Here is a 20979-nt window from a genome sequence, read left to right on the forward strand (position 1 = left end):
TGCGTGTCTTGGGTCATGTGATGTGTGATGGAGCTAGTGATGAGGAGAGTAGCAGTCAAGCTTGAAGATCTTTGAAGAGGCCCTGTTTGACTGACAGGGGAGACACCCAAAGGGATGAACAAATTGATCGGAGAGCACAATTTGCGGTTCATCTGCAGAGCCTTTATTTGATGTGTTCATATAGACCAAATGTTAGGATGCTGGGTTAGAAGCCTTTTTGGGCTTTAAAACTATGCCCTCATCCAGCTTTCACTTTGACACTTAAATCTATCAATAGCTATGATCAAAGCAGAACCTTAAGGTCAAACGTAGAACTACAGCACAGGCTAGTGATAAAATAGTTATTAAAAAAACATAGTATAGCTGAAAGGGATCACCGCTGTTTTCTATGACCCATTGCATGAGACAGATGCCAGCAATGTTTCTTTACTGAGATTAGTGAAATACTTAAAAATGGCATGTCAGTCACGACGACTTAAGTTTGGAAAGTCTCTGAGTCCGTCGTTTTAATTGGGTCAACTGCTGCTGAGCACTGCATCCAAGTTGGTGTATGTCGGGTGTCACGGAAAACAGATGTGCCTCACCAGATTTGTTTCAATAGAGCATTGGTATTTTCAAATATGTTATAAAATTATGTATCTAGTTCATGTTTAATAGTAATAATAACTTAACGCACCATCCATTATCCACTTTTCAAAACAAGTTACAACACATGTGTCAAGATCCGGTCCTCGAAGGCCTGAGTCCTGCATGTTTTCGAGGTTTCTCTACTCCAACACACCTGATTCAATGATCAAGATAATTATCAGGCTCCTGCAGAGGTGGCTGATGAGCTTAAATATGAATCAGCTGTGTTGAACGTGGCAAACCTCTAGAACATGCAGGAGTCAGGCCCTCGAGGACCGGACTTTGACACCACTGAGTTACAAAGTGCTTAACAACAAAGCAGATACCGGTGAGTTTTTTGGGACCTTAGGAAGTGGGAGTATCTCAGGCAACATCTCAGGCTCATAGAAAATAAGCAGGCCACCGTATAAGCAGGAGCCCGACCATTTGATTCTTTACATATATATATTTTTTTAGTATTTGTAAGTATGACATGAAATGCAAGCCATTCAAACACAGCATGTTTAAGTTCCGTCCTTAGCCTTGACATGAAGGGATTTCCTTGTCTCCACTGTACACTTGCCAATGAATTACAGTTACAGAGCACAAGCAGGCCACCAAGTGTTTTTCTGGTGGCCCGCATTACTGTATTGTCCACACCTATCCATCACTATGGGCCTCAGCCAATTCCAATTGGTTTCATGTAACTGTCTGAATCCCCATCTATTGCAGATAATGACCCCTCTAATGGTGCTTCTGCGGGTGCTTGGCAGAATTTGTGTGGCAGGCAAATGGAGGCCGCATGGGCGCCGACGTTGGCATTGTGGCCAGATCTGAAAGAGCCTTTTGTCTCTTGAATTTAAATTAGCCCGGAAGCTTAAACTGGGAAAGAAAGGGGGGTTGCAGAAGGAGATCAAAATGATGGAATAAGAAGGAAAGGAGCCTCAAGTTTTTAAGCAAAGGAGACAAGCTTATTGAGAGTAAATTTGGTTTAATGGGGGACAGTAGTCCGTTCCTGAACCTGACAGAATTTGTCTGAATAATTCAAATTGTAGAATAAAAGCAGTAATTGGGCTTTTTGTGTTTCCTCAAAGGGGAAGAGCTTTCATGGCATCAGCAGAGCTTGAACAGATCCACTAGGCACATCACAGTTAAATCTCACAGGCTGTATCTCACGCCAACATGTCTAAATATGACACATTTCACACAAGACACATTTTATCGCTGCGGTTCAGTCAACAGGATTAAGCCTACACAAAGAGTGGGAAAGATTGTAGGGAGGTGCGCGCTAATAGGCATAACATCATTAAATCCATTTGCATGTCATAAGAGGAATATGCCTCCAGTGATGGCTTTCATTATGTGCACAAAATGGGGATTCACATAGCTAACATTTTATTGCGAGTGCTACACTGAAGATAGAAACGCTTAGTTTATTATCAGCATAATCTCCATTTGCTGTTAGCAGTCAGATCATTTTGGTATCGTCCTTCAATGCTTCCTTTCCACTGGGGCCTCACTCCATCTGGTGCACTCTTCACATGTTCACTCCTTCCAATCAGCATAATGATAACTTGAGGGCAGCCATTTATATGTCAAACACGATTGATTAGACACGGAGTATGCATTAGGCTCTTTCCATGTGGATTTGTTGGGATGGATGGATGGATTCATCCATCCATCCATCCATCCATCGAACCGAGTGATGTGACGTAAATGGATTTTCACACCGCATGCAAGCTTGAGGTTGATTGTGGAAAGGTCAGAGTCGAGTTGCAAAATGAGCTATCTTTTGTTCCGTCTTATTCTCTGGCATAAGGAAAATGTAACAGGACTCCTCGAGGGCTTCAGGCTTTAATTCTTGTAACCATGAAGTCAGTCAAGACCGGTCACCCCTTGTCTTTTGGGAACATGAGTGCCTTCAGCAGAATAAGTCAACACAGCAATACATTGAAAATTATTTTTAGGTGTGATTTGGAAGATTGGATAGGCGCTAGGTGTCTTGTACCATACTGTTTAGCCAAATCCAATTTTAATATCAGGTGGTCCTATTTACCATTCTACTTCAAATCCCTGAATTTGTCATTTGTCAAAACATTTTCCTCAAACTGCTTCCACATTTTGTTATTTCTTAGCCAATGCCAAGAACATGCATTTGGAATATTGTTGACTATACACAATGCTGGCGACTAGAAATGACGATGAAAACTGAGTTGTTGAAATTGGGTTCATAGTGGCTGACAGTTTTACATTTTGAGCAGTACAACAAAAGCAACAAATGGAAACTCTTTTGCAGAAAACTCTTCATTGACAGATGAATTGGCAAAATATTGGACCACCTCAATTACCAGGCTCACTATTTATTCAGTGAGAAACTGTTAAGCTAAGCAAAAAACATTCTGAATTGTTATTGAACTACTGTGTTTCTGACCGCTGTGAGCCTTGACAGCTCTACTGCTGTACTCTAAATCCTCCAGATGTTATGTAGGTTAGCTGGTCACAGCAACTAGCACCATTTAATCCAACTCTGCTAAATCTGTCAATGTGTCTATTTGTAGCCTTTAAAGTCACTAGACCATATCAGACAGAATTGCCTTTCCATTAACACTAGAAGATGTCTCATCTTTTGTCTGCTTTCAGGAAGCAAACAAAGTGCCAGTCTTGATTTAACCCCAAGGCTCTAATGACAAGAGGATGTTTCTGTGCTGGATCAATTGACTTGACTAAATCAACAGCACATTGACTATAGTCTGACACATTCACTTCACTAATGGGGACATGTTTCTCCACCTTTGTGCAAATGGCCTCAAAAAACTTTATGCACACTTTTACCCTGGCCAATCAGCAGAAATGTACAATCAAGTGCACACTTGCAAATCTTCCAGTTCAACTCAAAAGCTTTTATTTTGAAAGTATATCTTCCTGACTGGAGTCGAATAACAATACCTGATGGTGGAGAGACATAAATACAGATCTCCTTTCACTTCCCAAAATTGTGTGTCATCCTAGAGCCAGGGCAATGCTCATTTTCTCTTTTTCATAATCCAATTTTTCATAATGATAAATGATCTATATGAACAAGCAAGATGCTGAGCACTTGTGGGGTTCATTTTAAGTATACTTATTACTAGATAATATAAATACAGTCGGCAAATGCTATACTAAATGCAGTTACAACCTGTAAGTGTCTGCCTGAATCTGGACAGCACCCGCTTCCATTCATCCAGCCATCCGCTTAAATACTGACTGTAGAATGGCAAGTGAGATTCTCTAGTGTTAAGAAAATAGCCTTTAACAAAGCACGAAAATCCTAATCTACAGTTGGCGTAATCCCGATACTTTGCCACTATGACTGAGCTATTTCCCATTGAAGTTTTGACTGTAGCAGCTTAAACAAATTGGGAAATAACTCCACGCTTTGGGGTGACTTAAGCAGGCTCAGCATCAGCATGCTGTTAAGCTTTTATTGCTGCACTTGACAGCCCTGTAGGTCCATCAGATGTTTTGAGCTGGGACTTTTAAAAGCCTTCCCTAGTAATGGGCTTTTGTGACATTCTGCAGCACTCTGTGGCCTAGAAATAGTCTGAAAAACGACCCATCTGCTTTATCATGCATACATATTCACTGTACTCTGGATTCATACTTCAAACATGACTGCCTTAGAGCATTTATTGAAAAAAGTGCTCACCCACTTTCAATGGATGTGGCACATTTGTTGGTCCATGGGTGGTACGTGAGCAGCTGTCAAGGCATCGCCTGCTATGGTTGGGGGAAGGAGCGAGCTCTTTTTTTTTGTGACCCTTCAGATGGCTGTAAATCACACCTCACTATCTAATCAGCCACACACATTTTGCCACCTACCCAGGAGATGTTAATGTCATTTGCCTGTTTAGTTCACAAGGTCGGACAGCCGGGCCATTTGAGCCAACCTCCAGTGTGGAAAGAGAGACTGTGTAGCGCAAGATGTGGAGGTGAAAGGTCACAGCTCTGGCATGCCATGTAATCGGATGCAGGGGGGCTTTTAATCAAGTTTTCTTGTGGCCTGTATTCATTTTAAATCAACAACACAGACCCTCCAGCTGGGATAAATGACATTTGACCGAGAAAATACTTAAGCAACCAGCTGGCACAAATCTTCAGAATTTCTGATTTTGTGAAGGTGTTAGAAGAACTCAGAACTCACGTTCTACTTAGTGCTGTATTTGGTTTAAGTATCAACATTGACTACATGTCTGATTAAGTTGAAAACAAACCACCCATTAATTGTTCTGTTTTAAATATTATTTTAATGGGATGGGAGAATCTGTTGCTGAGTATTTTTTAACTCCTTTACCGCACCAGTGTCATGCATTATGTTAACATGCCGTCAATGTTCGGGTCAAGGTCAAAATTCTAGTTTCTGAGAATTTGAGAACACAAACCAATTTTCCGTTCAAAAGAGGTAGCCCCATGCGTTCATATGACCAAATATCCAAGTTAGAAAAGAGGTAACAAGGAGCACAAAGCGGAATAAGGAATCTTTGGGCTCATTTGTGTGTTTGAACATTTACATGGCGTTTCAAAAACCTGAATGAATAAAGAATTAATTTGTGTCATGAATGTGTTAAAGCTGAACTTCCAATGGCAGATGTCATGTTTTTATTTTAACTAGCAAACAACAACTCCAAATATTGAATAATATATATTGAAAAGAAAGAATGTGTTGATTTTATCACATTTATGAAATTTGTACTGCTGGCCCGGTTGGGTACAAATCAGTGAACTCCAGGATGCCCCCGACACAGTCACGTGGTGGCCTCGGTCCATCGCACCACCGTTAAAGTCGGACCCTGCTGTGTAATATGCTGTACTGTATATATCTCGCTCTCGCCATATACAGTCATTTCTGGACTACAAGCCGCTACTTTTTTTCACTTGAATTCAACCCTGCGGCTAATACAAAGGTGCGGCTTATCCATCAGATCAAAAGGGGGCGCACTGTAGAGGAAGCGCAAAAGCGTCAGGCAGAGCAAAACAAAACAAGTGAGCCAAATACAGTAGGAGAGACAGAACGAGAGCGAGACAATTTGCACCCTCATTATGGAAAACAAAGTAGCGGGAACCCGGTGCGGTAACATCAAAATCACCTGCGGCTTACAGTCGGGTGCGGCTTATATGTGTAGTATTCCCCAAATTTAGCTGGCGCGTCTTACATTCAAGTGCAGATATTACTGTACATCTATATGTATATGAATCGATATATAATGTTTTAATATAAAGTATGGATCGCTTTCAGTGTTTACACAATTATAGCCATCCCTAATTTAGACTGAACAGTTTGTGAAAATCAGCAACACTGCTGCTCAGCAAACACCCCCCACTCATTGGACATGCGCAACCCCTCCCGAAAATGAATTCGACTTCAAACATCTGCCGAAGCTCAGCTCTGCATGTGGTGATTATTAATCATTTCATGCGGCAAACATAAAAGGCGTTGTCGTCACTAGCAAAAAAACACTTCCAATTAGACAGAGGTTGTGTTGTATAATGTATAGATTAAATGTCTCTTGAGGCACAGATGTGATGTTGTTGGTGCTGTGAAAAAAAAGCAATTTGAATGGAAATCAACTTCAGAAATCACTGATGCTGTGGTCATTGAAAGAAACCTCCTACTATCAGGTCACCCATTCAGTACAAATTATCACCTAGTACCGTTACTGATGCAATCATGCAGTCAGTCAGCCTGTCAGGTCTGATTTCATAGAATAATCTTGCTTGCACCGGCTAATGTGGTTGGTGCTGTCGGCATGAGTGGTAGTGGCCACCTGGCAACGGCATTGGTAAGCTAATTATGCCTCTATTAGGTTACCTTTGCCAACTATGCTGAGAATGACACACACAGTCCCACGTGCTCCCCACTCGGGTCAGGCTATGACACGATCCTCGGTGTGTGAGTGCATGTTCTTTACTTCCTTTTTCTCACGTCATCTGATCACACGATTGTTTTTGCCGCCCAGTGTTGCATCTTGGCTACTGAGGTGTCCTGTGTTGTGTGTGCTATTTATCAAATGGATGCAGCCATCTAAAAGTGGAGGATGGTTTGTTATCAAGAGTAGTAGATGAATTTGTAAAAAAAACAGGTGGCTTAGTAGAACTGATGGCATCCTTACAGATTCAGGTTTGTGGGTAAAATTGGGGGAGGGCGATTTCTCTTGGCTTTCTTACCTTTTTATAATTAATGAAGGGTTTTCTGCACCGCACGACAGTGTGCACAGCACACTTGCCACTGTTGCCAGCATGTATTCTCTGAAATGTACATTCATTCAGTTAGATGTCTTCAATTGTGCCATCGAATACTTGTCATCAAGAAGGCTTAAGTGTACTTTTGTGGCATCACAGCCGGAAGACACCTGGCATCTCATGTCTTTATAGAGCACACGCAGCAAGCACATGTTGCTAATGACCAGATGGAGATTTAGATTTAGTTAATGAGACAATCTGACACAAACAGTTATGCTAAAGCAACATTCTGTCATTCGCCATTTCCTCTTTTGCTGTGTTAAAAAAAAAAGTTTGGAAAGGTGTTCGCTGACAACTGTTTTCTCTTTCCCTATGTCTTGGCTGGGCCGTCCATCACTTTGATACTACAGAACAGCCAGATGGTGGAGCTCCAGAGGAATCAGTTGCGCGATGACATCAAGGAGTACAAGTTCCGGGAGGCTCGTCTGCTGCAGGACTACACCGAGCTGGAGGAGGAAAACATCTCGTTGCAGAAGCAGGTCTCAGGGCTCAAGCAGAGCCAGGTGAGGTCGTGCTTGTTCATGTATGGAAAATTTCAGATGCAGTTTTTTCAGGCTTTATTGTGCAAATAACGTCCTATAGGATTGCATAATACACCAAACCTTTGTTATCTCTGCTTCTTATTTTTTTTGCCTACCTAGGTTGAGTTTGAGGGTTTGAAGCATGAAATCCGTCGTCTGGAGGAGGATATGCAATTCCTGAACAGCCAACTGGAGGATGCCATCCGCCTAAAAGAGATTGCTGAGCGTCAGCTGGGTGAAGCCCTTGAAACCATCAAGACTGAGCGTGAGCTGAAAGCTTCTCTGAGGAAAGAGCTGTCCCACTACATGAACATTGGCGACACACTTTACAACAGGTAAGTGATGAACAGTGCCAGAATGTCTGGATCATCTTTAAATACCATTAGATGTTCTCAGACCACCCTCACTTTCCCCCTTGCAGTCCTCTCAGTATCTCTCTGGACGGCCTGAAATTCTCTGACGATGCTACCACTGAGCCCAACAATGACGATGCTCTTCATGGTTACGAGAATGGCTTCAGCAAGCTGCTCACCGATGACAACCGCATGTCCAAAGAGGAAGAGCTCTTCCACCCAGCACCCAGTCTTGTGGATGATCTACTGAGTGAGCTGAACATCTCCGAGATCCAGAAGCTTAAGCAGCAACTGATTCAGGTTTGCATTTTGGACAAGACCGTATTGAAGGCATCTCCATTTTATTTTGTGTAACTTATAACACAGCCTAAGAGACAGGACTTACTGTGGGTTGTAAGCTAAGATAGGTGGTGGGATGTTGTTGGGTTACACATTGAAGCACACACTCTTCAGATCCTGCAGTTGCACAGTGAGTGTTGGCACCAGTTGACCTGCCATCTGCTTCATTGCCACTCCATCAATTCAACTCTTATCTCTCTGACTGGCTACCATGGTTACGAGAAAGAATCTGGATATTTTTTACAAATATTAGTTTTTCTACTCTGCCTCTTGTTAAACATAAACATCAACAACTCATTGCAATCTTGGTGTGGTCATCTCTCCTCAGATGGAGCGTGAGAAGGTCAACCTGCTGTCCACTCTGCAGGACTCGCAGAAACAACTTGAGCAGGCCAATGGTGCTCTGTCAGAGCACCAGGAGAAGGTAAACCGTCTGACAGAGAACCTCAATGCCATCCGCAAGCTGCAGGCCAGCAAGGAGCGCCAGTCTGCCCTGGACAACGAGAAAGAACGCGACAGCAACGAAGACGGAGACTACTACGAGGTGGACATCAATGGGCCAGAGATCCTGGAGTGCAAGTACAAGGTGAGGAGGTTTCTTGGACTTCAGTAGAGTAGAAATAACAACTTGTGCGGTATTTGTACAAAAATTTGACATTTTATGATTAATAATAATATCATAGATAAAACTTCTTTCTTTTTTTTTAAATCACTGAGGGGACTGAAATTTCACTCATATTGCCCAAACATGTTGAAATTCAAAATGGCTCCAACCATCATTTATTTTTAATTATTATTATTGTCATGACTCATTAATATATGTGGGAGCCAAATATTTATAGTGTGAAAGGAGTATTTGTACAACATTTTGACCCATTGACTCCCATTGAAAATCATTATTTTGCATGTTTTTTGATGCACTATACACCTGATGTGTTTTAGTGCATTTCCCATGATTACCCAATTTATCCCTTCAGTGTGACCTCAACTAAAGGTGGAAAATAAAAAATGTGAGTTGAGTCTTGAAAATCATAATGTACCAGGTGGCGCTAGAGAGCTATTTATAATTTTTGCTTGAGATGATTGTATGTCTTTGCCACGTGGCCATAGTTGCACTAAAACAAGCCAGTATGGTCAGGATTGATAGAACGTGCGTGCGTGCGTGGATTTAGTAACTCTCAAGTGCACACACGTGCAAGGTCAAAGTGACAATTCTGGACAAAATGTGTTTATATACATTATAGTTAGTTTTGCTGTTTGCACACTATTGCTTTTATTGTCCATAGATAACATAAAAAATAAATAAATACATAAAAACTATTTGTATGGAATAGATATGATGCCACTGAATATTTTAAGTGGTCGAAAGTAAAAAAAAATATTCATAAATTAATTAGTTATCACAATTACAAGGAGTGTCTACATTTTGGACCATATGGGGTAAAAGTGTTTTTTTCGCCCCATGTTAAGGAAAGGTTCAGTTACTGTCATCTTTGCTCTTCTAGGTTGCAGTTTCAGAAGCTGGCGAGCTGAAGGAGGAACTCAAGACTTTAAAGGCAGAATATCAGGCGTGTCAGTCCCGTTATGAAGATGAGCGCACCCGGCTGGAGAACGATGTCAGTACACTCGGAGAGAAGCTGTCCACTCTGGAGAAGACAAGAGGTTTAGAGAAAGACGAGAAGGCCAAGATGGAGAAGGAGTTGCGCAAGGTAAATTTAATCTGACATCCTACTTGAAAGTCATCATAATGTCCGTTTACGCTAATTTACGCATTTCTGTCCCTTTGCTATCAGCTGAGTGATGTGGCGGGCGAATCTCAGGGCAGTCTGAGTGTGGCTCAAGACGAGCTGGTCACGTTCAGCGAAGAACTGGCGACCCTCTACAACCACGTGTGCATGTGCAACAATGAGACCCCCAACCGCGTTATGCTCGACTTCTACAAGGAGGGCAAGGGTGGGCGTAGCAGCCCCGAAGGCCGTGGCCGCCGCTCTCCCATCCTGCTCACCAAGGGCCTCTTCCCCGAGCCCGCTAAGACCGAGCTCAATGATGGCTCCTCCCTGCCTTCTCCTGTGTCCGACCACCGCCGCGAGCCCATGAACATCTACAATCTGGTGGCCATCATCAGGGACCAGATCAAGCACTTGCAGCTGGCCGTTGACCGCACCACAGAGCTGTCGCGCCAGAGGGTGGCCTCTCTGGAGCTCGGCACCGTGGCCGACAAGGACAAAGAGGCCTGCATGGAGGAGATCCTCAAGCTGAAATCCCTTCTCAGCACAAAGAGGGAACAGATTGCGACTCTGAGGACTGTTCTGAAGGCTAACAAGCAGGTCAGTTTGTCTTGCAGATAATCGAGTATCCCAAATGTGTCCGTTTGCCTTGCTTGAAGGAGAGAAAAAGAAGAGGTGTGGGGTAGAAGCTATTTCAAGGCGTTTCAGCTGTTGAGCAAATGTGAATGTGGTCTATAGCTAACATGGGTGGGGACAGCTGTCCTTTGGTGTCAGCTGCACAAAGAAGTGGAGCCGATTCGTATACTGTATGCAGTTGTCTCTTTGAAGTTTGTGTGGTTAAATCACAACAGAGACCTGAAAGCCCTTCATTTATGAACAACAATGGAAGCAAAAGAGCTTGCCACCAAGCTATCTGTATGATTTACTGTACTTATGGCAGAATTAAGTAGATCTATCATAAAAGTGAATTGTTGTCTTTGGCTTCCAACTTGACTTACGTTATTCTATTTTGTTGCTGCCTACAGACTGCTGAAGTTGCTCTTGCCAACCTGAAGAGCAAGTACGAAAACGAGAAGGCTATGGTGACTGAGACCATGATGAAATTGAGGAATGAGCTCAAAACCCTGAAGGAGGACGCGGCCACCTTTTCCTCCCTCCGAGCTATGTTTGCCACACGGTAAGACACTTGGCAGACTTCTTCCCAGTTCATGTCATAGGTTGTACAAACATTTAAGATAGTCAGCTACTCTTTGGTATCATTGTGATGTTGCGTGATTGAGAATGTAGTTTCCTATGTTAATACACAGTTGTTTAACGACATTTCTTTAAGGTACTAACAGCAACACATGGTAGATAATCTGTTGATCACGTATCAGTTTATGTACACTCGAGTACCCCGTGGGTGTGTTTGTTGTGTGAAAGACCTTGTTTTTGATCTGTGTGTGTGTCTCAGTAAGATGTTTTGATCTGCGTATGTCAAAAGGAGGGGCACCATGGTCCAATGCACTCACTAATCTTTTGGTATTGCAAAGAGAAGCCGGTCAAAGGTTCTGTGTGTAATCCCACTTTAGTTTGGTCCGGATTACACATCGACCCCTTGACTCAAATGCATCCCTGACGACGTGTTTACTTTTGAGTTTGCTGAAACTTTCACCATCTCAGGTGTGTGTTAGATCGATGACTGGCTGCAAGAGGTGTGTTTTCCCTGCCAAGCCGTGCTTAGTTGTCATCGCACTTACGGTCCTGTGAACATCATCTCTGACCCAAATGGCTGCATTAAGACAGCTCTCTGTTCCACATTTATGACCACACTTTAATCCACAGCCCGACTCAGGTAGTGGTCCAAGGAGAGATGGGGGTATTAGAGTGTTGGTTTTCTTTCAGTGCATAGGGATTGAACATGAACAACTCCCTAGACTGCACATTTAAAAGGCCACTGCTGAACCAAATGGCCGCAGGTTGTGTATGGAATCCTGTAAGGGCTCACTAATCACGCTTTTGTTGCTCTTCATCATGTGTTTTCTCCTCCAAAACACCTCCCTTGATGACAATATCTGTCAGGCTCTAGTTCTGTTTCCTCCGCATGAATTACACTCTGTTTATGGGATCCTTATATTGGTATGTAAATTCTGTCCTATACAGCAGAAGGTTAGGTTGGGGGACTGTGAGGGACTGGAGTTTTCCCACACTCTTTCCTTTGTGTATCCACCCCTTCATCCTTCCTCACCACCACCAAGCGCTGCTTCTCACCTCCTGAAGAAGAAAGGGAGGAAAGAGCCCATCACGTGCTGTTTTTTTCTCTCTCTCTGTGTTCACCACCATGGTAATGCCAGTCGATGGTGGAGAAATGTTAGTGTTTTGAAACCAAAAGGAGAAATGTGTGGTTTTTGTGTTTGAGTTCATAGTTTGAATTATCGAGTAGGGGTCTGTATGTTGTTTTTATATCTGGACTGCTGTCTTTCCAGCTGCAGCTTCCGGTGTCAAGTTTAGCTCTTGCCTCTTCACATTCCCAAAACATGTTCTCATTGCAGGCCACCTCTGATTAACAGCCGAGCCATTCGCCTGAGTCACTTTTGCTCCTCACCCTTGTCGGACCTGCTGCCCCTTTGTTAGTTGTTGTCTCCCGTCATCATTCAATTAAACCTCCTCCAGCCTTCTCTTTGCGGGATAGCCAACCCAGCATGACCAATCAGGTTCCAGACAACACAGCAGCTGTGTGCTTCTTAGTCATTCCGAATTACGTCTGCATGAATGATGCAATAGTTGAGAGATCATGTGACAAGTGATTTTCGTCACATGGTGCCGAAAAGTTGCTGTTTGTTAAATTTGCGAATGTGATATCTATTCAGCAGCCTTCCCTGCCATTGTGCCTCTCACCCTATCACCAGCACAGAAACACTCCTATTGTGTCCAAGCAGTCCCAAGAATAGACTCCTCAGTTGTTTCCCGGGAAAATCCCTCTTAGGCCCCACCCACCCTTAAGTCGACCCACCCGCCCTACCTCCTGTATCGTGGTGGGTTTAATGAAGCAGGACTGATCCCTTTTGTCTGTGTGTGTGGCCCACTGGGAATCGAACTGCACACACAAGGGAGGGGCTATGGACATGTTTGTCCGGCGGTCAGTCGGGTTCACATTCTGCAAGCACGTGTAACCCGCGCGCAGCAAAACATCTGCACATGGTCTCACTGTTTTGAGAATCTGCCCACCAAATATTTAAAACAACAGTATCCTTATTACACGTGAACACATTAGTTTGTTTGTTTTTCTGTGTCTTGTAACTAGAAAGGAATATAACTCCAAATTACATTTAAAAAGCATTTTTTAAATTGATTTGGCCTGGGAAGTAAACAAAAGGTGTGACCTAATGATAAAATAAACTGGGCATCAGCATTATACTATAACTGGAGGCCACAGCATCAGAACATTTAGGGAAATAAACACAGACACACAGTGCACTGTGAATATTGTAACCGACAGAGAAATAGGAGAAGGGTGATGTAACCATTGGAGAACATATGAAATAAAATACTCCTCCCTCAGTGGAGGGGAGTTGTCATCCAAGGAATGTCACTTTGATGTCTTTGTGAGGGACTTTGTGAGTGAGTCTCTGTCACTTTTTTACCTGTTCAGTGACACGCATCAAAGTGATGGATGACATCGTCATAGTGCAGCATGCATGCAGTAGTCATGTGTGACAGTGCGCTGTTGTGCACTATTTTGCTCATATGGTAAAAGAATAACAGCAATATGATCTGACTTTTGTTTGAAAAGTCAATATGAGGTGTGAGGTGTGCCACAGAATGAGCAACAATGTTGAGTGTGAAGCTAGATTTTAATTTCTTTGTCTTCCTTATGTGTAATGGGTTCTTGCATGTGGCTCTTGGTTTTCAAGTGGAGAGAGTTTTTAAAAGGTAATTAATTATTATAATGGAACCAGTTTAGTGACAAACGTATGAGAACAGAACTGGTTAATGTCGCAGACGTCTGTATAGACCTGGGGGCGCAATAGCTCCACCTGGTGGCGGCAAAGAAGAACAATCTGAAAAGAGTGTGTTTGTACGCGCGTGTATGCAACGCGGTACATACAGGTGCTCGTCAAAAAATGTGAATATCTTCGAAATGTTGAATCATTTCCTTAATTCCATTCAAAAAGTCAAACTTTTATAGATTATAGATTCAGGGGCCACAATTGAACTGATTTCAAGTATTTATTTGCTTATTTTTAGATTATTTGGGCTTCCAGTTCATAAGACCCATGAAAACAGGATTTCAGAAAATTTGAATATTGTGAAGAAATCACCATGCATGGATGACTGGATGGATGGTATTAATGTTCAAAACGATATATCAATCTTCAGTAGTTGGTTGGGAATCTCTTTGCCTTAATCACTGCCTTGATGCGCCATGATTGCTGTCAGCTCTTTGTTTTTGGGTCTGGTGGCCTTCATTTTCCTCTTGTAATACAGTACAGCCCTGAATCTATAATCTATGAAAGTTTGCCTTTTTGAATGGAATTATGGAAATTATTATTATAACTTTTCGAGGATTTTCAAATTTTTGGACAAGCACCTGCATTTATGAGTGGATGTATCCACTTTTACAACTTTATATTAGTCCATGTAAAACAAGTACAGTAAAAAAAAACATGTTTTTATGCAACATAACGGTGGTGTTGGATTTACAATACTGTAACTGTCATAATGGTAGAATGTTTAAGTGACTATCATGCCATCCTCACCCAGTAAAAGTTTTCCATGCTTTGTTTCACTTCCAGTTGTGACGAGTATGTCACTCAGTTGGAGGCCATGCAGAGACAACTGGCTGCGGCAGAGGATGAAAAGAAGACCCTCAACTCTCTGCTGCGGATGGCCATCCAGCAGAAGCTGGCCCTGACACAGCGGCTGGAGGACCTGGAGTTCGACCACGAGCAGACGCGCCGCACAGGCACCGGCATGCGATCTAAAACCCGCAGCAAGGCTTCGGCCAGCGCCGCCGGCAACCCCAACGCGAGCCAGGGCATCATCTGCCAAGCCGAGCGCGGCAACGCCATGCCCAGCGGCCTCCTGGGCGGGCCCGCCGTCTTCTGCAGCGAGAAGTACAAGATCTACTGCGACTGAAGCGGCTGCAGAGTGTGTGCAAGTGTACAGAGGGGAGGGGGCCTGACGGGTCAGCCCCTCCCTGCCATAGTGTTAAAGAGCCCCACTCGCTCGCTTTGCTCCCTGGTTGGCCTGTGCTCCTCTAGGGACTACTGTGTGACTAACCATCTGCTTGTGTGTGATAGTGTCGAGGCTTGGTGATGCACAGGTGTGTGTACAGTGTGCGCAAGACTTTTGGACTGTAGTAGACAAATAAGGCATGTGGATTGCATTGCCCTGATTATGTTCAGGGGACTTAGCGGCTATACTGGAGTGTCTATTCTTTCCATAGTCTTTGTGCTGTACATAGCAAGTACAAGGTGGCATTTGTGCTTTTTCGCCTCCTGACCGTGTCTGTTGCCCGGCAACAGGAACACATCATGGAGCTGTGTTAAACAGGATGATGTCCAAAGATGACATCTGGTGGCACGGGTGCTCCTTGCAACAATAAATACAAATAAAAAAAAGCTCAGCTGAGCACTGTTAAATGTTTACAAGATTGAAGAGAAATATGCAAGCTCGCCCTGCAGTCGGACCAGGGGCGTGTGCCGTTTGAATCGATACATGAAAATCAGGAACTTTTTACAGTAAAAGGAGCACCTGTGACCGCGGCTGTTTGTTATTTCAGGATTGCTTTCGAGTTGAAGCTGTGACGCTAATGCAGCAATACGGCTCATGCACAATAGAAACGCATGGCTTTTTGCAGCTGTATGAGCTTTTTAAGTGCTTTTCTTTTGTCGAGGTACTCGTGTACTGCATTGTCGGTTGAACGTAGGGGGTCTTTCCAGTAGAACCTATTCATGTTGCAATGGATTATTTCAGAGCCATATGAGGAGGGAGACGGGATATTTGACAAATCGATCCTCAAACTTAAAATAAGTGCGCTTCAGCATCGGTGCCTCAGGTTCAACCTTCTGGCAAAAAATATATATTTCTTGATTACTGTGAACAGAGCTACGATCTAGTTTTGAACAAAATGCTTATTTTCAATCCTAAAAGAGCACAAATTGGATGATGAATCTCCAGACGGACAAACCACGCGGCGAAAGTGCCTGACAAAGCAAACACTGGATAGATTTATCCGGTGATCTTGTGTTCTACTCTCCCTTACTCCATCTACGTGTTTCTCTTGTCTCCAATTGGCCAAGAGGAGCATGAGCTTGCCAGCATCCCTACAATTGAGGATTTGTGTGGGTTCAGGACAGGTAACGTCCTCATTCTTGTGACGAACCCCTTTAGAAGTCGTGTGTGTGTGTTACTGATGTGTGTTCAAATGGAACCTCATCCTCCCTTTTTTTACTTTGTGTGCGAGGACAAAGCAAAGTACTGTCTTAGTAGCCAGAATAACTTTAACCCTTTGCCGAACTTGTTGTTACGCAAATAGTTAAAAATTGAGTGGGGCTTGTGTTTATACTCAAATGTATTTCTTGTGGATCATAGAAACATTAGCTTTATGATTCTAAAAGCAGGGTTGATGCGAGGGATCCCTGCAAGATGGAGCAAATTTTGCAAAAAAATTTCTACCAGTATATATATATGAATCTCTATATTTTTAACATGACCTTGTTCAGGTGAAGGATCTTGCAGGATCCTGCTCTCGTGTTTGTTCCTCACGGCACAATATCAGCGTCGCGTCAACCCTGCTTGAGTGAGCGCCACTAAAGCGAGCGCTCGCAGCATGGAGATGGAGGAGGAGATGAACAACCTCCTCACAAGTCCATCGCTCTTCTTCTCATATCGCACGTATACGACAGTGGAGGACAGAGAGTTGTCGACATTTCCGAGGGAGAAGCTTGTTTCGTTTTTGGAGGAGAAAACTGAGGGCTTGGCTGTTCAAGCTCAGTAAAAGATGAGCGTTAAATAGACCCCAGCATATGCGCGGTCTTTACTTTGATTCCTACCTGCCTAAATCTGCGTCCATTTGATGCGGTGTCACCCGATCGGCTCCTCCTACCTCCTATCGCCCCATCTTTCCGTCGCTCTCCACATGATACTATCATATAAAACATCCTGCATGTCAAAAGCATTACTCACAAATTTGTGTACACGAAAGAATCATCATCTCTGGGTTAAATCCTGCTAATTGATTATGATTGGCTAATCTCAACCATCTGTGAGAAAGCAGAGATGTTTTTTTAATTATTATTACTATTGGTCCATGTTTGTTTTATTTTTGTTTTAGTTTGTTTTTAATCTGTGCACTTTCATTATATAGAACTTTTAACAGATTATGATTAACCTTTAGGAAAGTGTGGTAGTGCTACGGTTTGTGAGATATTCAGTATAGGATATTATAAGTGGAAGTTATTACTATATGTGTGTCCCACAAAATATGTACTCGACTCAAGTTTACTCCACAAACCACAGAGCTACAACTTTTGCCTAATCCTAAAGGAATTATACATCAGTTACTCATTCTTTGATATGTTTCATCATATGTTGTGCTGTTATTTATCTGTTATGTTTGTTCTACTGCCATATTCGCTACAAAAATCCAGGGTGATCTAATTCTGGGGTTTTTCATGTATTTATTATTCCTAGGAATAGTTGAAAATAACGCAATGAAACTTGACAACGCTCTCACTTGAATCGGTAAGTTGTGTCTTGGGAAACTTTGAGCGATGCGACTTTTCCTAGCTTCTTACCGAGGGCGTTCCACTGAAATGGGATCACTGACCTTCAGAATTCTCTGCAATTGCGACCATTAAATTCCAAATTGGAATTGTTTCATTCTCTCTTGGTTTAACGTGCCAAATCTTGGTACACCGTTTAAGGTCTGACAGACAAGCACCAACTGCAAAAGGTGTCCGTTGGGCTGGAGAGCTTTTTGTTTGGTTTAGTTCATTGTTTCTGACCAGTAGTGCCTTTCATTGTTTCAAGGGAGAATTTTAGTCTAGCATTTTATGTTTTTGTCTCGCCGGGTGAGGGCTTGAGACTCGAAATGACTATGAGCAGCAATAAGCGCAAAGGGAATTGTGCCCCTTTCTGCATGACTCAGAAGTTAGTTTTAGAATTAGCTCAGTAAATCTAAGATTGTATTGAATTCTGCTGGTCAGTGATCCTCTCAAAAAATTCAGGGGTATTAACAAAATGTTTTGTTTTTAAATCAAACGTTGAGAACCAAAAGTCCCTTTGGCCTCCTGTTGTTGAACAAACGGCTCCAAGCATCTTTAGTGTGTTTGTGGAGCTGAGTGTTGTTGGAAACTACAAGCTTTGTTTGGTGAAGGTCATTGGTATGGATAGTATTATTGGAAAAAATGTGCAGAGAGCGCATTTTATCTTATGTTTGTCTTTTTTCATTTTTTATTTTTCAAATCTGTTTTTTTTTCTACATTATTAAGCAATTTGTTTTCAGGAAACAGAAAACTAAATTAGCATCAACCAACGTGAATAGTGCCATGATAGCCAGTGCTCGTTTGTTGAGGCATCAAAGTTAACAATATGGAAGTGAAGATAAGAAGAATAAAAAAGTGCAATTCTGATAGTTGAAGATAAAAAAATAAAAATGGTTTTCTGTTTGCTGGAAGCGGCAGCATTGTGATAATTAAACTAGCTGTGCGAACTTTATATTGTCATATTGTGTTTTCAGTATTGATCCATAAGAGTTTGATATCTTTATATGAAATAATGACTTCACCTGTACGTTAATATTTATTTGACTTGTCATGCAGTACTGTATTCTTATCAATAATGTGCATTATGATTAGTGGTCTTGATTACAACTAAATGTCATATGCATGTTCATCAGTTATGGGACCTTTACACAGCGGTGAAAACAAACAGGTAAACTTTTTAGGGTGTTGGAAAATTAGGACATAAACGACGTGAGATGAATCTGATGTATTACTGCTGAACTAACCCGGTTAAAGTGTGTGGTTTGTTTTCCAGCTGGGACGTGGTCGAAACTGTGTAAAGGTAGTCATGCTGGCTAAAATCAATAAACGTGACTTAAGTCGCAGAGCGTCTCCGTGTTTTTTTTTGTGTGTGTATACAGTAGCTCCTCCACAGCAGCAGATGCAGGGTTAACTCGGGAAGTGTGTGGCGAAACGTAGCAGCTTGAGCACTCCCAGATGGACGCCATGCATGGGAGAGCTTCCCAGCTGTGGAGGGCTTCAAGATCACATTTCACACAATGCACAACAACACTCCCGCTGCCTCTTCCCGGCCGGCCTTCAGGCCCAACTGCCATCTCTCTTGTTTTCCTCCCATTCTCCTGCTTCCCTCCTTCCTCACTTCCCTCTGGGGACACACCCACGCATCTCATCGCAGCGAATTTCCTCTGACCTTTGGTGCCCCCAGTGTTTCCTGTCCAGGCCCTGGAGACCAGCAGTTGTTGGGCTCGTACAGCCTGCTTTCTGATTAAGTGCAAAGAAAATCACTTTCACTTGATTTACATAAAGTGTGTGGGACATCACCAGAATACAAAAATATGAACAACGCACTATAGATAAAAATGTATGGATATTAAGGCATAAGGAAAATGGTTCCCTTTCATTTGCTTGATTTACATTATAACTCTTGAACCTTTAATAACCACGCCAAAAATATTTTTAAAATGCAATAATAAGCAATGGCTCACAAGGCATCACTTGTAGCATAAAGTCTGTCATCACTTTTGTAAAAGCGGAGCCTCTGTTGGTACCCCTGCATGGCCTTCTCACTAGGCTGGACTGGCAGACAAAATGTGGGTCAGTAGGACTGCTCCCATGACTCCATGCAGTAATGTTTAGGGCGGAGTCCCACAGCAGAACAGCTGTTTCACATCTGAGACGTTGCAACGAAGCATTATTAAAAAGCACCACTTGGTGTCGCTCTAAGACAGAGTTGAGCTTCAGCACAGCGCTGACGTCAAGTTAAGATTTGGTCTGTGAGTTTGTGCCGACAAAGAGCCCTCTTTCTGAGCATCTGCCATGTGATCAATCCATGTGGAGCCTGAAGAAGCAGTGAGCCACGATCAGCTGGTCTGAAGGAGGATACACTCTCACGTGGCTCTCCTTAGTACACGCGCGCGCACACAATCGCAGTTTCAGGAGAGAACCACTGGAGCAGGAATAAGACCATTGATGGTGGAAACAAATGCATGACCAGTAGAGCTGTGAGCTCGGCCTCATGATGTGATTCAACACGAAGTCACTTGAGTTTTATCTCCACTGCACATATTTGACCGCAGAGTCACTTTGAAGATGATGACTACACAGTTAACACGCCACAAAAGTTACACAATGTTATATACAGGACTGTATACAGCACATATACTAGCTATATTGACAATTCCGAGCAGCCCGGCATTTCTTGTATTTCCACAATGCAATACTTCATTCCCACGGCGTATTGTATTGCTTTTGCCTTTTACCAACATACAAACCAGGTATATAGTAGTCAAACAACATGTTATCACTTTTTCAAATCCAAACAATCCTCACAAATCAAATTACAATGATCCAAATTCCAACGCTTTTCAATGAGCGGAGAGTGTCCTTTTAGGATAAATGATGCATTCGAGGAAAGTGTGAAATCCGGCTTGTCACACTCGGACTGTGTCAGTTCAGACATCAAAGCTTTCGAGGCAATACAAGACATGTTCACATGACACAACATGACAGAATTGATCGAAATCACTCATCCTTGTTGTTTATATTTGTCTCAATCGCTTTGAGGGCGGAATGGGACTCTCCGAGTGGGATAAGCCTGACTTCAAGCCCCTCCTTTTCAAACGCAGCATAAAACTGCCATTTTGACTTGTGACCTAACTCGGAATGGTAAATACAGTAGTCTATCAACCTATATGGATGGTAAAGGGTATCAGACTACTTTAATGTCTTAACCGTAAACATACTACAGTATTTTCATGTTTTATAATGTACTTACTACTGAGCTACAGTATTTGCCATAACGTCTGGGCTTCGTTGCAGATCACCCTACATCCCGTGACCCCCACAGTACTGTTAATTCAAACAGTAGGAGGCTTATTTACCCCACCAAGACAAACAATGCTGACAAAGCATCTCAAGTGTGTGT

General features: G+C 42.7%; 1 protein-coding gene and 1 non-coding gene across 2 annotated transcripts in view; one reads left to right on the forward strand and one right to left on the reverse strand.

Moving 5' to 3' along the window:
• Positions 1–18919, forward strand: part of bicd2a (BICD cargo adaptor 2a) — a 37227-nt gene extending 18308 nt beyond the window's left edge. Inside the window, exons 3-10 of the mRNA XM_086068380.1 lie at positions 7236–7388; positions 7527–7741; positions 7828–8059; positions 8427–8684; positions 9604–9807; positions 9892–10425; positions 10851–11002; positions 14601–18919. Coding sequence (XP_085924506.1) covers positions 7236–7388; positions 7527–7741; positions 7828–8059; positions 8427–8684; positions 9604–9807; positions 9892–10425; positions 10851–11002; positions 14601–14943 — 2091 coding nt within the window. The 3' untranslated portion in view covers positions 14944–18919. The remainder of the gene's footprint in view (positions 1–7235; positions 7389–7526; positions 7742–7827; positions 8060–8426; positions 8685–9603; positions 9808–9891; positions 10426–10850; positions 11003–14600) is intronic.
• Positions 3576–3680, reverse strand: LOC147178443 (U6 spliceosomal RNA). The gene has a single exon (XR_015094270.1). It is a non-coding gene; the product is annotated as a U6 spliceosomal RNA (small nuclear RNA).
• Positions 18920–20979: the final 2060 nt, after the last annotated feature.

Source organism: Leptonotus elevatus, chromosome 2 (assembly GCF_054856555.1).
Source record: "Leptonotus elevatus isolate MCC_2025b chromosome 2, RoL_Lele_1.0, whole genome shotgun sequence".
Taxonomy (NCBI): Eukaryota; Metazoa; Chordata; class Actinopteri; order Syngnathiformes; family Syngnathidae; genus Leptonotus; species Leptonotus elevatus.